Here is an 18,375-nt window from a genome sequence, read left to right on the forward strand (position 1 = left end):
TGCCATTAGTATTGCTTCCATTTAGTTCTGCCTATGTTGTTATTTCAAAGCCCTTAAGCAAGGAACGTATCAACAGAAGTAGTAAAACGGGAACATGAGGAGGGAATAGCCTGAAGCTGCATCATAGCAGGTTCAGGATGTATGTTAGGAAAAGTTTCTTCACTGAGACAGTGATTGGACACTGGAAACTGGCTCCCCAGGGAGGTGGTCACAGCACTGAGCCTGTTGGAGTTCAAAAAGCCTTTGGACAATGCTCTCAGACATATGGTTTGATTTTTAGGTAGTACTGTATGAAGCCAGAAGTTGGACTCAGTGATCTTTGTGGGTCCCTTCCAACTCAGGATGTTCTGTGATTCTGATAGCTCATGTTGCTTTTCCAATACAAAATTAAAATGAGAGTCTGGCAGGCAAAAATGATGGCTTCTGAAAATTATTCCACAGTCAGCAGAAACTGCTCTCCCTCCTAAATCTCAGCTGAGGCAACAGATATACAAAAGGTGGGGAACATTTGCCTGTTGGACACTCTTTGTGTAAAACTCTCATTTTACTTTGCACTGGAATACAGGTGTGAAACCAGATGTGCTGGCCAAGCTACACGTAGGGCAAACTTGGGTGTGATGTTACTATGAGCTGAGTAGTCTCACTTCCCTTAAATATTTTAGCCTACTCAGAATACCAGAGCCATTCCACATCTTGAAAAAATACTGCATTTTCTCTTTAAATGATTCTTTACTGAGATGACTTGAAATATTTCTCTTTCTTCCAATCCTAAATTTAATGTGCACTGCCAGATGCCAATGGCTGCCAGATAACATCCCAGAAAAAACACTTTTAAAAATGTACTTCTGGGTATATAATGCTTGGCCACAATGAGCTTAGGGATTAAAGAGAATAAAAGGTTTCAAGAGAATAAAAGGTTTCAGATTCCGTGAGCAAACCATACCATGTTGTAATCATCACATTCAGCTTCCCAGAAAGCATTTTGTTAACTGCGACATTTATTATTGGGGATTAACCAATAATGAGATGCATAGCTTTATTGGATGCCTTGAACACAGGAACTCTATTTTCTTAGTGATAGCCTATGTTTTGTAACACAAAGTATGGAAGGCTCATGAAAAACTGGCTTGTGAATTTGTGCTAGACTTCAATGAGCTTGACCTAAAACTTTTTATCTCAGCAGTAGTTTTAGAATGCATCAGTTGAATTCTCCCAATAGCACACAAATGCACTACAGTCCTTAAAAACTTTAAACTAACTTATAAAGCAGAGATATACTTCAAAAATTTTAATTTGATTAACTTAATTTTAAAAATATTTTTTCTACATAACCTATTTTTAAAACTCCTTTAAGAAGAAAGGCAGGAAATTCAGAAGCCTAGAATTAAATTCCCAAGAGAAACTAAAATACAGTGAAATTCTGTTAACACTGTTAAAAAAAAAGTTTCAACGGTGAACATAACCACTGGATTATTCATCTACTTTTAAAACACCATATACACAGAGAGTAAGTACAAGTTCACTAAGTCCCTTCTGGAAATGTAAATGGAAAGAGCAAAAAATAGTTCAGCACCCAGGAACATTTGGTGCTTCACTGTTATGTGAAGAATGTATGTAGGTTACAGATTCATCTATTTGAGTGTGCACATAGGGCAGCAGATATCAAAGTGGTTCAACAATTTAGGTTACCAAGCAGGTAACAGCAAGAAGATTTACAAATTACAACGCCAGATCTTTATTTGACCTACTTCTCTAGAAACAGAAGGTTTCTCATCCCATTGTAATTTTTCTGAATCATCCACTTTCTTGCTAATACTACTTTCTATTTTAGACCCCTCATTTTTCCTGATGTTTTGTGTTTTTCTTCATTGAAATCAGCCTTCTCCACATCATTTTGACTAAGTCAGCGGTATAAGCAAAGCACTTATGAAATACATGCAGTATTGCAGTACACTTAAGAAAGACAAACTGAGGTCACTAGATATTTCCATTGTGTATAAATTCCTTTGGGTCATTAGCAAAAACAACCCCCACATGGTCAGGTGGTCTACACCACAATTTCTTTTTAACATTATTCTACAAAAAACACACTGTTGTTTCAAACAGTCTATTTTAAATCATCATGTTTTATAACAAAATTAGAGAACAAAGCCACAGCTAAGCAAGTACTTGCCTTAAGAAGATAAATGTATCTTAACACACAGATTTGAATAATTCATAGCTGACTAGTACAAGCACTTGCACTTACTGTTGTGTCATCTTTATGTGATCAGAATGGCAAAACAAGTTACACCGCTATAGCTTGCAATGTTTCTAGTAAGAAAATATTTTAATGAAAACTCAGAATTTAAGTGTATAAGTGACTCATGTGACACACAAAATCTAAACAGAAAAAAGTAAAATGCCTAAAAATCTAGTGGGAAAAAAAACACGTGCTTCTCATCTGTCATCCCAGTCTCTTTGATTTTTGAATAAAGAGGTACATTTTTATCAGCATGTTTTCAGATCCACAGGACACCATTCTGTACTTACCAGTTAAAACAAAAATCAGAAATAACTTCAAACAACTGTATATATATTTATACTACACAGAGATGTGAGAGACAGACAGAAAGAAGGCAGTGCTACAAATATTAAATGTTTCTATCCTTAGGCAATACTAAAGTTTAAACAAGAAGTAATTCTCTTGACAAGTTTTATGGAAGAGAAACGTTTTCTGACTCAAATACATTTTATAAGATTTACAAGACACTGGCAGGGATGCTTAATGCATTTTATTTCATAAATATACTGTCTGAAGCTGAATTGTATGTCCCAGAGGAAATGGTCTCACAAACTGTCTTTTGGATACCACGATTTTTCACCACTCTGTCACAGGTTCAGTTCCTGCACAGAGTAAGATACATGTATGACCACTTAACAGCTCTTTAGTATATACATTAAACAAACTGACGCCTTGATAGCTGAATCAACGCTTGATAGTGTACAAGACTCTTGTACAAGCTTAATCTTCTGATTAAGAATTTAAAAGCAAATGTCAGCTCCACAAACCCTTCTACCTGTAAATACTATGAAAACAATAATTGCGGTAGTAGAGGAAACAGTCATTACCTGTTATCTCTTGTGAATTCAAACTTTATTCAAACTTTATTGATTTGCTTTGACAAGGAGAATAACTGAAGTACTCAATACTTTATTTCATGATTGAAATCAACTAAAAAAAGACTATGAAAAATCAACTGTCTGCCATATCATGAAGTAGGATTCATTTTCATTTTAAATATGAAATATCAGTGTCACAACCTTTTCTCACTCTATTCTGCAACGTGATGTAATTGTATCATATTAGGAAATTAATTTTTCCTTATTCAGTTTTCAACAAGCAGCACAGCTTCAGCTTCAAATTCATAGTTGAAACAACATCACCTTTAAATCGGTTAAATATGCTTGTAGAGGTAAACTTGATATAGAGGTAGATGTAGAGGTAAACACCTAGAAATTGGAGCATTCATTGCTGTGGGGCAACAGATGACATAGTTAAGTCATACTCTGAGAGATCTCACTGGGCTCTGGACAACAAAGTGCCTTTTGCTGGCAGTGTGAGCCAGACTGTAAGGTTAACATCTGACCTGCGCTGGGGATGAAATGAGTGTTGCTGCCCTCAAATGAGCCTTTGGGAGGCACCAGTTATCCTTTCTGCTCAGTGCACCAAGCTTTGGGGTGATGCAGATGTATCTGACCAGCCCTGCTGACAATAGGAGAGGTAATCACTGGGCACAGGAAACACCGTGGGGATTGTGAATGATTTTTTCAATCCTACTGCTACAGCCCTTTCACTGATGGGAATAAAAACTTCCCTGGTAGTCCTAACAGTCTTCCCTCAGCAGAGAATTCCCCCAGGCTGCAGAAACCTTAGCTCCTTTCATATAGCCACAGAGATCTTGCTATCCTGGTACCGAAACAAACTGACAGTGGGGGACAGCCTCTGTTCCCCTGACTATTTTTAGTGGCAGCAAAGAGAATCTGCCATCCCTAATAGAACTCTTTTTTAACTGTGCAATACAATGAAGGCAACATTATTGCAAAGAGGTATTGGGTCAAGTCATTAGGCATTTTGTCTGCTACACCAAACATTTTAGCTTCCTGTCTAACAGAAGGATGATCTGATGGTTTTAGAACAAAAACTGCCCTTGGTACTAAGCTGAATGTCATTTTTCTATGAGAATACCTTCTCTATTCTGGGACTTGCTCAATTTTTGTCTACAGGTTGAAATAAACTTTCCAAAGCTTGCTGATCTCACAATCTATGAGGACAGCTTGCATTTACACAACATGCTTCACTTACTCAGATTCTTTGAAGCAGCATCCAGGGATGCTCACAAGTGACAGTAATGAAAAACAGCCCCAAGGTGGGTAAAGCACTTCTGATTAAATGTACAACCTTCCTCCAGATGCAAATGGGTTAAAAAGAAAGGAGCTGCTGTGGAATGGGTTAAATACTTATTTTAGGATGAGATGTATCATTTAATTTAAATTAATTGAAATAAATTAAATAGTATACTAAAACCCCTGTAAGTGACTTGTAGGAAGTCCTCATAGGTTTCTTTGAGCTAATACTAATCAGATACTCCAACTGAGTGGCACACTTGGTTTTATTGCTCTATGTCTGAATCTTATACTTCCTTTTCTTTTTTTCTAGCAATCCTCCACATAACTGGAGCTCTGCAGTTATACAGTGCAGTATATATTGCAAACCAGACATGTCATATTAACCTCTTTTCCACTTGCAGTATTACCTAGTTCCATAAACAGAACAACAGGGTTCAGAAAATTTGGTCTTTTTTACCCTTCTGCCACAAACCTGCCAAACAAACCTGAAAAACCTTTTTCCATGTCTGTTTCTCCAGCAATGATTGCCCTGAAGGTGCTAGATACCCAAAGAAGAGGCCTGATTCAAGTACTGTAAGCATAGGTGATGATATTGACACTGAGGCTAGGAGGAAACAGTGCACGTAAACATGTAATTTTAAAAGTTGATCCATTACCTTTCTAGCCTTTGCATGGTCATGGCTAGTGTTTTGTTCAGTTCCTCTATCATCCGGCAACCTGAAGGGTGAATGGGCAATGTGCTGGACCCAGAAGGCAGGTGCTGGCTGTGGCTGCTGTACTGGAGCTGGTGCTGGTGAGCTGCTAACTGGGATGGCAGGACAGTGTGATGGTGCTGACTCAAAGGCTGCTGGGAGCTCTTCTGTGTGGAATAGGATGAGAGAGAGAGGTCTGGCCCCCCTAAAGGCATGCAAATCATGACTTTCTTTGGAGGTAGTGGAGGTGACAGTTTAACTGGCATACAAGGCAGTTTCACAGGAGCGCCAGGATCTAGAACAGAAGAAAGAGAGGCCCTGGTGTTAATTTTCATGGCAGTGAGATGGAGGTCAGTGTACCTGACTGGGTGCGCAGGTACTGAGGTTGAAAGTCAACACAGGAGTGTGCACCCCTTCCCTGATGTGACAGATGATGCTGCATAGCTTGCACTCAGCACGGTGTTCAGAAAAATAACTGTTGTTTTGCAGCACTTCTGAGTCTCAAAAAAACATCCCAGGGCTGTGCATATCCCTTAACACATTAAGTAATGCTTAAAAAGGCTTGTGGCACACTTCAACGCTTTAATGCCCTAATCCTCCAAAACAGCCCTTTGAGGTAAGCACAACCTCTCCTGCTCAACAGGCATGTAAATGGCGGGAGCATCCTAACAATAGGATGACTCACCACCATCACTGCCAGAGCACAAGCTGACCATTCTCATCTGCTGCACTGCAATTACTACAAGTCACATTTCTTACAGCTTTATAACGTGCAAAACATCTGGCATTAAAATTACATTACAGGGCAAAAAAGAAATGAAATAGAGTTTGAAAACTAAACAAGAACTGTCTGGAAAAATGAAGGGTACAGGAGGAGAAAATGGTAAAAAGGTTATAAGAGAGTTAAGATTAATGTATTCTTTTACAGAAGACTTGGCAGGCACTTTTCTAGGGGCTCATGAACTGAATCTTAACCTTTTTAACTCTAGGCATGTTCCTTGAATCACATAGTTGACCTGCCAGGCAAAGACTCCCCTGACTTCCATGGGAAATCAATGAGAGGTCTGCACACAAACCTCTGCCAGGACTCAACTGCAGGATGCAGACTTTTGGAGATGCACTGTGAAATGTTTTCAGAAGGAAGAAGAGGTAATGGGAGGGCTTAAAGATCCCAAGATGAGTGTAGTCAATGGTCACAGTGCATGCCAAGAGCAAAGAGAATGAGAAGATATCACAGAATCACAGAATTGTCTAGGTTGGAAGAGACCTCAACATCATCGAGTCCAACCTCTGACCTAACGCTAACAAGTCCTCCACTAAACCGTATCATTAAGTTCAACAACTAAACATCTTTTAAAGACCTCCAGGAATGGTGACTCCACCACTTCCCTGGGCAGCCCATTCCAATGCCTCACAACCCTCTCAGTAAAGAAGTTCTTCCTAATATCCAACCTAAAACACCCCTGGTGTAACTTTACCCCGTTTCCCCTCGTCCTGTCACCAGGCACGTGGGAGAACAGACCAATCCCCACCTCGCTACAGCCTCCTTTAAGGTACCTTCAGAGAGTGATAAGGTCACCCCTGAGCCTCCTCTTCTCCAGGCTGAACAATCCCTCAGCTGCTCCTCGTAGGACTTGTTCTCCAGACCCCTCACCAGCTTCGTTGCCCTGCTCTGGACTCGCTCGAGCACCTCGATGTCTTTCTTGTAGCGAGGGACCCAAAACTGAACACAGTACTTGAGGTGCGGCCTCACCAGAGCTGACTACAGGGAGACAATCACTTCCCTAGCCCTGCTGGCCACACTGCTTCTTATACAAGCCAGGATGCCGTTGGCCTTCTTGGCCACCTGAGCACACTGCTGGCTCATAGTCAGCCAACTATCAACCAATGCTCCCAGGTCCTTCTCCACCTGGCAGCTTTCCAACCACTCATCTCCCAGCCTGTAGCTCTGCTTGGGGTTATTGCGCCCCAGGTGCAGGACCTGGCACTTGGCCTTGTTGAACTTCATGCAGTTGGCCTCAGCCCATCAGTGCAGCCTATCCAGATCCTCCTGCAGAGCCTTCCTGCCCTCGAGTAGATCAATACACGCACCTAACTTGGTTTCATCTGAAAACTTACTGAGGGTGCACTCAATGCCCTCATCCAGATCATCGATGAAGATATTAAAGAGGACCGGCCCCAGCACCGAGCCCTGGGGAACGCCACTAGTGACCGGCCTCCAACTGGATTTGACTCCATTTACCACGACTCTTTGGGCCCGGCTATCCAGCCAGTTTTTAACCCAACGAAGCGTGCGCCAGTCCAAGCCAAGAGCATCCAGTTTCTTGAAGAGAATGCTGTGGGAAACTGTGTCAAAAGCCTTGCTGAAGTCAAGGTAGACCACATCCACAGCCTTTCCCTCATCCACCAAGCGTGTCACTTTGTCATAGAAGGAGATCAGGTTTGTCAAGCAGGATCTGCCTTTCATAAATTCATGCTGACTGGACCTGATTGCCTGGTTGCCCTGTAAGTGCCGCGTGATGGCACTCAAGATAATCTGCTCCATGAGCTTCCCTGGCACTGAGGTCAAACTGACAGGCCTGTAGTTTCCCGGGTCTACCCTCTGGCCCTTCTTGTAGATGGGTGTCACGTTTGCTAGCCGCCAGTCAACTGGGACCTCCCCCGATAGCCAGGACTGTTGATAAATGATGGAAAGTGGCTTGGCCAGCTCCTCTGCCAGTTCTCTCAATACCCTCGGGTGGATCCCATCTGGCCCCATCGACTTGCGCACATCCAAGTGCCATGGCAGGTTGCCAACCATTTCTTCGTGGATAGTGAGGGCCACATTCTGCTCCCCATCCCCTTCCACCAGCTCAGGGTACTGGGTATCTAGAGAACAACCGGTATTGCCACTAAAGACTGAGGTAAAGAAGGCATTAAGCACCTCGGCCTTTTCCTCATCTTTTGTAACAAGGTTTCCCCCCACATCCAGTAAAGGCTGGAGATTCTCCTTAGTCGTTCGTTTTGTGTTGATGTATTTGTAAAAACATTTTTTGTTGTCTTTTAACGGCAGTAGCCAGATTGAGCTCCAGATGAGCTTTGGCCTTTCTAATTTTGTCCCTGCACTGCCTCGCAACATCCTTACAGTCCTCCCGAGTGGCCCGCCCTCTTTTCCAAAGATTGTAAACCCTCTTTTTTCTCCTAAGCTCAAGCCACAATTCTCTATTCAGCCAGGCCGGTCTTCTTCCATGCCAGCTCGTCTTTGGGCATGTGGGTACAGACTGCTCCTGAGCCATTAAGATTTCCTTCTTAAAGAGCACCCAGCCTTCCTGGACTCCTCTGCCCTTCAGAACTGCCTCCCAAGGGACTCTACCAACCAGTGTCCTGAACAGTTCAAAGTCAGCCCTCCGGAAGTCCAATACAGCAGTTTTACTGGTCCCCTTCCTGGCTTCTCCGAGAATGGAGAACTCTACCATTTCGTGGTCACTCTGCCCAAGACAGTTTCCAACCACCACATCTCCCACCAGTCCTTATCTGTTTGTGAACAGAAGGTCTAGCGGGGCACCTCCCCGGGTAGGCTCACTAACCAGCTGTGTCAGGAAGCTATCTTCCACGCTCCCCAGAAACCTCCTAGACTGCTTTCTCTGGGCTATGTTGTGCTTCCAGGATATATCTGTGAAGTTGAAGTCCCCCACAAGAACAAGTGCTGACGATTTCGCAAGTTTTGTCAGCTGCCTGTAGAACTCCTCATCAGTCTCCTCATCCTGGTTCAGTGGTCTGTAACAGACCCCCACCAGGATGCTTCCATTGTTGGCCTTCCCACTGATCCTAACCCACAGGGACTCAACCTTATCATTCCCAGCCTCGAGTTCCATGACATCAAAACTCTCTCTGATATAGAGAGCCACACCGTGACACCTTCCGTACTGCCTGTCCCTTCTGAAGAGCCTATAGCCAGACATTGCAGCACTCCAGTCATGAGAGTGGTCCCACCACGTGTCCTTGATGGCAACCAAGTCGTAGCCTGCCTGCCACATGATGGCTTCCAGCTCCTGTTTGTTTCCCATGCTGCGTGCATTAGTGTAGATGCACTTCAGTTGGGCCATTGCCTTCTCTCCCAGCCTTGCCATTGTTACCCCTGGCACAGCTTTAACAAGCCTTGTTTCAGCACCATCCCCCTTCTCACCTAGTTCAAAGCCCTCTCAATGAGCCCCGCCAGCTCCTGGCCTAGGATCTGTTTTCCCCTTAGAGACAGGGACCCGTCTGCGGCCATCAGGCTGGGTGCCAAGTAAAGCACCCCATTGTCAAAAAAAAAAAATTTTCTGTGTTGGCACCAGCCTCTGAGCCACGTGTTTATCAGGTGGGCTTTCTGTGTCCTCCCTGTACCCCTCCCTGTCACCAGAGGGATGGACGAAAACACCACCTGTACTCCCGCTCCATCCACTAACTGTCCCAGTCCCCTAAAGTCCTGTTTGATGCTCTTCAGGCTTCTCTCTTCAGTGTCATCACTGCCAGCTTGGACTATTAAAAGAGGATGATAGTCAGAGGAGTGAACCAGGCTGGTAAGCTTTCTGGCAATGTCCCTGACCTTGGCCCCAGGGAGGCAGCAGACTTCCATATGGGTAGGGTCAGGCCGACAAATAGGTTCCTCTGTTCCCCTGAGAAGGGAGTCGCCCACAACAATCACCCTTCTTTCTGTCTTGGTGGAGGCAGTCCTGAGACGTGGAGTCGACTTCCTCGCCCTAGGCATCCTCCTGGGTAGACTTTCTACCTCTTCCTCAGCTACCGGTCTCTCAAGCTCCAGGGCCTCAAACCTGTTGCGTAAGGGCACCTGGGAAGGTGGGGCCAGTAGGGGGGGCATCGCCTGCGATGTCAAGCGGGGACCTGTCTCCATTCCTCCTCAACTCCTAGGTCCTCTCCCTCTGCCCGACAGCAACAGGGCAGGGGGTCCACCCCCATTTGGGGTGTCTCACCCCAGTACCTGTCCTTCAGGACCTGCAGAGAGTTGTTCCACAAGTCTGTCTCCTGCTCACACTCCCTGATATCCCTCAATCTCTCGACCTCCTTCTTGAGTTCTGCCACGAGGCGGACCAGGTCATCCACCTGCTTGCACCTCACGCACACAGTCTCTCTGCCCCCCGCAGGTGGTAGCGGCAGGCTCAGGTACTCCCTGCACTCAGAGACCTGAACTGCCGCAGTTTTGGGCAGGCAGTCGGTCTGGGTGTGTACAGACTTCCTAGAGAGAGCACTGTGCCTGGTGGAGACAATTGCAGACTAGCTAGTGGTAGACCGCCGTTAGAGGAGGTGTTCGTATGGGTGGGGCGGGAACGCTCTGCCCTCCCTGCTTGCCCTGCCTGGGCGAACTGCCACGCCAACTGCCGCGCCACTCCCTTCCGACATGCCATGCCCTGGTCACCCGCGCTCCTGGTCACCCGCACTCCCTAGGAGCAGCTTTTGAACAGCTGGGGAGGGGGTGCTGCTGGCTCTGCCTATGCCTCCTTCTCACCTCGTTCACCTACCTTGCAAGGGCTGCTGGGCCCTGGCGGCTCCCTCGAGTGGGCTTGATACCGGAAGAATTAGCCCTGCCTGTCTGATGCCCCGCTCCACTACAGCATGCGTCTGCCCCGGAGCCAATTGCCTTGGCAAGTGGCCCAATATATTGAGCCATTTGCCGAGCCACAAAATATATCATATATTTGGCTCTGCAATGCTCTGCACACTCTTTGGCCTCTTTTTGCTTCAGTTCACACTTGCTGTAACATGGTAAAGGAACTGAAGGGTCAGAATCTTCTTATGACCTGAGAAGGCTTGGCAGTAAGATGTTCTCTAGTTTCAAATGTCATCACTCTCCTGAGCAATATCCGATTTGTAAAGTCCTTTTCCAGATGGTTAGTTGTAACATAAACTATCCTTCTTGCCCCCTTTATCCCTTCTTTCCTTCTGGCCTGTTCTGGGTATTGCTTGTACTAGGATCCGTATCTACTAGCCAGAGTGCATGAGGTGCATGATACTAGGACTTAAAAGCACTAGCACTTCTTGAAAATGATTACGGACAGTAAGGTGGAAAAAGACTATGCATGGGGCCAAGCTCAGGATTAGCATCAGACTTTCTTTAGTGCTAGCTTTTTAGTCAGAGCTTTGTTTCATCCACAGTATACGTTTGATACTGGTGTTGTGCTACAATAGAAAAACCACACAGACAGTAAATCTTCCCATTCTTCAAGAGACAGGAGAGGTAAAGGGTGTGCAAAGATGAGAAAGGCATGAAGAGAAAGTGGCCTTCCCTCATTGTAGAATGTGAGAGTTACAAAGGGGAGAACCCAAGTTTTTCCATTTTCCATGCAATATCATATCTGCCTAATATTGCTCTCTTGAAGAGAGAGGAATTTGCTCTCAAAGGCAAAAAAGTCTTCCAATGGCTCCACCAAGGCTGAAATCTAACTCACAGTTATATATGACCAAGGAATCTGCTGTAAGCATCTTCTCCATGCAACATTACTAGAGTCCTAAATCACTACACAAAGCACTAATGTGACAGAAGAGAAGCAAACTGTGTGAAGCCAGGTGTGCAAGTCTGATTAATCTCTTCTGTCTTAGGCTCCTCATGCTCAAGAGAATAATGAACAATCTTTGCAAGATGGTGGTTCCTAGCAGGGTTGTGACCACTGAGAACTGTGCATGGTTAAGTAATAACTGTGCCAGAATTGATGAAAGAGATGTTAGATTTTCCATTGCTGATGACATTAAATTACTTAAAATATATTTGTACAAGCCACAATATTTGCTGCACATCAGACCTATGGAAGACATCAGACAAGCAGGTCAGCCTTTACCTCTTCCTTATAGATCATTTTGCTAATACATACAATTGCTGCATTTCCTTTTGGGTTTTAGGGAGATAACTGTGCTTTTACTCTCTGTGCAGAAGATCTGCCCTGGATGGCACTCCTGGAGTGTTTGTGTTATACTGAGGCTATACACCAGGTACACCAGGTTCAGTGTCTTCCCAGGCACTGAACATACCTAGAGAACTGGTTAGAACACACTGCATATACACATTACATATAGGATACTAGAAAGTTATGGATATATGGTGGCAAATATTGTTCCATCAGGGATGCTAGATAAGCCCATTAGAATCAGATTCTGCCCCAGCACACCTGGGAGTTACTCTCAGAGGAAGAGGGCACACCTAGGAATCCTGGGCTTGTGGCAGAGCTGGCTATGTTTACAAACCTAGCAGTGTGAGGAAAGCTGTTTCTTCACTCCTTGTGATACCAAGCAGTAGCCAGTAGGCCAAAAAAGGCCAATAGCCTCCTAGATTGCAAGAAGCACTGCCAGGAGATCAAGGGATTATCCCCCTTCTATTCAGCATGCCTTAGACTATATCTAGATTACTGTATCAAGTTTTGGGGCTCCCAGTACAGGTAAGACAAAAAAAAAAGAGAAGAATTCAGCAGAAGGCTGTCACAATGTGAAGGGTGAGAGAGTTGGGGTTGACAAGCCTGCAGAAGAGAAGACTGGGGAAATCTCATAGCAGCCTTTACATACCTAAAGGGGGCCTACAGGAAAGCTGGGGAGGGACTCTGTCAGGGAATACAGTGATAGGACAAGGGGAAATGGCTTTATTCTAAAAGAAAGTAGATTTAGATTAGATATTGGGAAGAAATTCTTTACTCAGAGGGTAGTGAGGCACTGACACAGATTGCCTAGAGAAGCTGTGGATGCTTCAACCCTGGAAGTGTTCAAGGTCAGGCTGGATGGGGCTTTGGGTAACCTGATCTAGTGGGGACTGTCCCTACCCATGGCAGAGGGGATGGAACTTGACGATCTTTAAGGTCCCTTCTAAACCAAACCATTTTATGTTCCTATGATTGGCTGAGGGACTGGGGTTTATTCATCCTGGACAAAAGATAGCTTGGGGAGGGACATAACAGCAACACGCCAGTACCTAGAAGGAGGTTATCAACTCTCCACAGTGGTACATGGTGGGAGGAGGAGAGTCAATGGGTAAAAATTGAAACAAGAGGTTCAAGACTTAATTATAAAGTGTTATGCCCAAATGAGAAGAACCAAACAGTGCAATAGGTTTGCCCAGACAGGTCGTGCAGTCTTTTGACATTTTCAAGACCCTGACCAACTGTTGTAGTTTGTTGCATTCGGAGAACATAAATAAACTGAGCATGCTCATCCTTAAGGTTGAAAATTATAGCTCTGAAAATTATAGGCTTGTATGAATTCGCTGAAGAGCCTTAGAAAGGGTTTCAAAGATGAAAAGATTTCCTGCTGCCTATGTGTGCTAGGTACTACCCTCCAGGTAAGAGCAGGCAGATGAAGTGTGGAGAGAGCAACTCCATCAGGGCCCAGTTTCCTGTGAGAACCTGGATGTACTGGGAAAGGAAACCCATTTTTTCTCTGTTGTCTCTCCTTCAAGCACACAGTGAAAAGAGAATTCTCCGTTGCCCCCTCATGAATGTAACCTGTCTTCATAAATATAGCCTGCCAGAGCAGACAGCAGGAGATAACAGAACAGAACAGGAAGCTTTCAGATAATTTCATGGGCTCATCTACAGAAAAGCCTTCTAAGATATGTGATTGTCAGATAATAAAATACTGCACAAAATATTTGCTGAAAAATTTGTAGCAGTAAATACTTTCATAACACTGTAACTAACTATCAGCTGTGTTGCTGCAATGTATCAGGACACCAAGCAACCATACTCTCAAACCTCATCTTTGGCATGTCCACATTATCAGAAGCTTTGGGGGTTTGCAGGGTTTCCTATCCTGTTAAATGTTTGCCTCTAATTATGAATTAGTTCTTATTCTACAGAGACATAAATAGAAGGCACAGAAAGAAAAAAAAAAAAAAGTGTGCCATGCCTCTCCTTAAAATGTTGACTGAAGAAAGCAAGAGAATGGAAAAGGTTTTTCAAAGCTGTTTTTAAAATACAACTGCTGAGTGGCCAGATACATCCTAGTAGTGTATCCCTAGTGGCCACACTACACCCTTGCATAAAATTAGGCTAATTTTAGACTCAGACACACTCAGGTGTTGCTGAGACTTCTGCTTGGTGGCGCACAATTTGTTATCTGAAGTTTTAGGGGACTTCATGGGTAACTGGTAATTCAGTTCTTTCAACAGAAACTATCAGATTAATTTCAGAAACATCATCTGTACTGACTAAAAGTAACCACTTCGTGAATCAGGACCAAAATGAGCCGGGGTATGCTGTCTATCAAACCATATATGACCAGTATTCTTGTCGCTTTTGGCCATTAAAGATATTATGGTAATGTGGGGACTTAATCTTGGCAGTCCAGTTACATTTTGTCCCAGGTGATGATTTCACTTTCTCCTCTATTTTTAACCAAATAAGGGGGGTTGCAATTGTTGTTCTAAATGCCTGAGTACTGTGTGTCAATATTGGGGAATTAAAATGATGAAAGAAATTCTACCCATGAAGGGTATGATCATATATAATAATGATCATATTTGTAAGGCTTACCAGGAGGTAACTGGCCAAGAGGAAATGCAGAGCAGTGCAACAGTGGTATCAAAACATTTAAGAATCACATTGTTCTGCAAGGGTTGCCTGTCCTGTGCTATGAAGGAATCACTGATTAAGAGAGTAATACTGCTTCATTCCAATGGAAGAAAAAGTAGAGAGAGAGTCTGTGTTGGTATTTCCACACCTAGTACTGTGATAGGGATATTCTCTGTGGATGCAGCATCACCAAGAGCATTGGGTGATGGCATGAAGCAAAGTACCAAGCGCACTTCTGCAGTGGTGGTGGCATCACTCCCAGTGTCTGCTCTGCTGTCTGCTCTTGGCTCTGCCCCCATTCCTCTGCTGTCCCATCCCCACAGTACCTGATCTAGAGAAGAGGCATACCAAAGCTGTCTGATTTATATTTGCTACAGGCAATTCTCTCTTCCTATCACTTTTAAAACTGATATTTCATTTTCATCCTCCACAAAATTAAATGTGATCTTGCTTGTTTACTTTAGGCTTGCACTTTTATGTGCATTTCTTATCAAGGGAAAGGCCGATCTTTGTCTTGGCACAGGCACAGAGATATCTGAGATGGTTCACAAATGCTTTTAGAGGTAAAGACTGTTTCTCTCTCTTTCCTAAACCTTGTATTACACTCTTTGGCAAATATTCTAAGTCAATCTTCATACCTTTACCTGAAGAACTTCGTATCTTCATACTTTTTTCATACCTACAAACCCGAAGAACTTTGGGACAAGTTCTTAGCAAGAATGTGGTCAGACTCACAGGAAGCTTTTCTTCCCTCACACTGTGTGTTTAATATATTTCTCCTTTTCTTTTTTATTTTTTAACTTTATGCTGACTATGCCTATAGTGATTTGATTTTATAATACTATATTCTCATTTATATTTGTATAAAGCATATTTTCTTTACATATACACGTACATATATGTAACTGTCTTAAGACTGAAGTTCAGAGGCAGTTCTGCATCTTCCAACTCAGATGCGTACCATTACAACATCACATTTCCTCTTGCAGTCTTCTTGAACAGAGCTACCAGACCATAAACCACTGTAACTTCTCACTAGTCATGCTTGGTATGTCTTATTTTGTCCTTCAACTCTCTCACAAAATATTTAATAGAAAAATGGGTATGCAATGAGAAGAGAAAAGTCTTCACCTTGAATGCCAGAATTCCAATTTCATCTGTTTTCTCACACACAAGCTGAGGATGTCTGGAGTAATTAGCAAAAGAATAGCATTAATTCTGCTTCTCACTGATGAGGGTGCTTCATTAGGATTGATTGATCATTTTCAAAGATTATACATGGCTAATATAATTACCAGTGAAGAACACAAGGCATTGAACATGTATATCCTTAGACCACCCAAGTAAATGGACCCTTAAGAATAAACTCAGTGCTCTTATTTATAAAATACGTTTAAATCAGGCTTTCAGTTCTAGCAGGGCTAGCTGTCAATTAAATTAGGGTCCTTTGACCAAATCTGAGTCTCTGTTCCTTTCCCCTGAGGGCTTTGCATATTCATGTATAAGAGTCTGTGTCTATGTGCATTCAAGAGATCATTTAGAACTGGATGAGAGACCACTAAAAGTTATCATGAACTAAGAGAAGACACAGCTCTGTTTCACTTTCATTGGAAAAGTTGTTACCATCAAGCAATTAATTTATGCTGATAGCTTGAGAGTGGTACTACTTCACACAAAATTACCAGCTGAAAAAAAAACAACTATCAGAAGCACCCATCCTGTAATTCTTCTGCTATCTCATGCAGAGGAAAGCTTTATTTTTAATGGATACTTAGTGCCAGAGGTTTTTCCTACACTATTCCTTTTTTCATTATTCTTTATAATTTTCTTTTTAATTTTTTCATGTTGGCCTCATTTCTGAGCAGCTTCTTGTAATTGGAACAGAGTGTTATGGGAGATATAGGAAGCTGGTGTCGTCCTCACCTGAAGCCAGCAATTCTGCCGCTTGGCTTTCCACATTGCAGAACTGCCAATTTGTCTTGTAGTATAAGGCAAAAAAAACAGTCCTTATGTGGAGATTTTGGTAGGCAAGAAAGTAAGAGATTCCAAATACAATGAACAAAACTATACAGAAGAAAACGTGTAGCAACCCAAACAAAAACATGAAGAGACAACATAGAAATATGAAAGAAAACCAGAACACGCTCTTCCCTAATGAGTTCCTTCCTGATATATTTCTTAACCTGAATTAAACAAGCATTAACTGACAGGAATAATAAAAAAAAAAGTACCTAGAATGTATTAATGTGGACTGAACATTTCTCACATTAGTCCTGAAAAGGTTGGAGCAGCATGAACACCAGAAGAGCAACCCAGTGAGAGGCCAGGAGCTGCCTCAGTACAGAGATGCACCATACCTCATCTTGAGCATGGGATTTCAAGGTGCTGCCTCCTGGGAAGCAGCTGCAATTATGAGCAGACTGTTCAAAGGATGTAGATAAAGACTTAGGGAGCCCTTTTTGGTCTGTATAAGTGCAATAATCCTTTGTCTCAGTGGCCTAAATGACAGACTGGAGAGAGCAGACTGGTCAGGTAAGATCCATCAATCCTCCTTCCACATGTGTCTAAAGCTTTGAATCCCAGAGAGCCTGGACGCTTGTAAAAGATCTGGGACACAAAAAAGGAATCTGACTTGTTTCTAGCTGGCATGCAGAGAGAGAAAAACAGCAGCATAATCTGTAGAACACCAAAATCCTAGTCAGTGGGAACTGAAGCTGCCCATCATCAGCAGGACTCATCAGTAGGAGGGGAACAGTTAGAGCTGGGGTGGAAAGGGGAGCAGGTGGGCAGGTTGTGTGAGCAGGGAAGCAAAATGGTAAGAAGGCAGGTGACAGAATGGCCTGTGTAAGGATCAAGGGGCTTGACAAAAGAGAAACATATGGAAAGATAAAGGGAATGTGTCTGGGGCGACCTGCCCAGATGTCAGTTGAGGGTAGAAGCAACAAGACAAAAGAAAAATTCTCCCTCTCCCTCCTACCTACCCTGCCCCTGCCCTGCCTCTTTTCTTGTTAAAAAGTATTTAAAGATATCCTTGTATTTTATTGTTATTTCATTTCCCATCAAAATACATCCTGCCATTTTTGTAGTGATGGTACATCTTGATAAATAGGAGTGGGGAGGGTTTGTCAGGAAATGTCATGGTAGCACTAGGTAAACAGGGAGGCGAAGGGAAGTGTCCTGAAGCAACCTTGATGATGGTATAGTCTGAAAATTCTTTGCAATCCCTGCCCTAGGTACAACACACACACATTGCTAGTACACACAACAACATGTGCAAACAGGTTTACGGAAGGGCATTGAGGACTTAGCTATAAGGGCAAGTTTTTCCTATATGGGGCACGGTGATGCTGAGGGTCTAGAAACACCTACTTACCAGTTAAGTGGCTGGCAATCCTGGCAATAGGTTTAGGAGGCAGGGCAGGGGGTTGTTTGAGGAGGGACAACTGTTTCACTGGGGTGTCCTCATGGTCTCCAGGGAAAGCAGCAGATTTTTTGGGGGGAAGTAGCAGGACTGGCTTAGCTGTAGGATCTTGGGACAGGAGGACGCCGGATTCATTGGATGTGGGGCTCTCTTCAGACACTGGAGGACACAACCACATCATAGACGCAACAACGTTATGAGCAAAGCAGCAGTGGATACAGACATTTTAAGATGAGAAAAGCAGTGCAGGAATGCGGATTAGGACTGACTAATAGATTTCACTCAAACATCATATTAACACAGAAAGAAATAGAGAAAGAGAGAAAAAGAGAGAAAGAGTAACACA

At 43.4% G+C, this 18,375-nt stretch overlaps 1 protein-coding gene across 11 annotated transcripts in view; it reads right to left on the minus strand.

Annotated features, from left to right (window-relative positions):
• PHACTR1 (phosphatase and actin regulator 1) overlaps positions 1–18,375 on the minus strand; it is a gene marked incomplete at its 3' end in the record, with an annotated part of 439,651 nt that overhangs the window by 54,711 nt on the left and 366,565 nt on the right. For 8 of the 11 annotated variants that reach the window (XM_084511511.1, XM_084511517.1, XM_084511516.1 and 5 more), the window contains 2 exons: positions 17,982–18,188; positions 5,046–5,376 (listed from right to left, as the gene is read on the minus strand). In XM_084511511.1, the coding sequence (XP_084367637.1) occupies positions 5,046–5,376; positions 17,982–18,188 (538 nt within the window). The remainder of the gene's footprint in view (positions 1–5,045; positions 5,377–17,981; positions 18,189–18,375) is intronic. The other 3 variants (XM_084511521.1, XM_084511520.1, XM_084511513.1) reach the window with 1 other exon arrangement.

The sequence above is a fragment of the Aythya ferina genome (assembly GCF_964211825.1).
Source record: "Aythya ferina genome assembly, chromosome: 2".
NCBI lineage: Eukaryota > Metazoa > Chordata > Aves > Anseriformes > Anatidae > Aythya > Aythya ferina.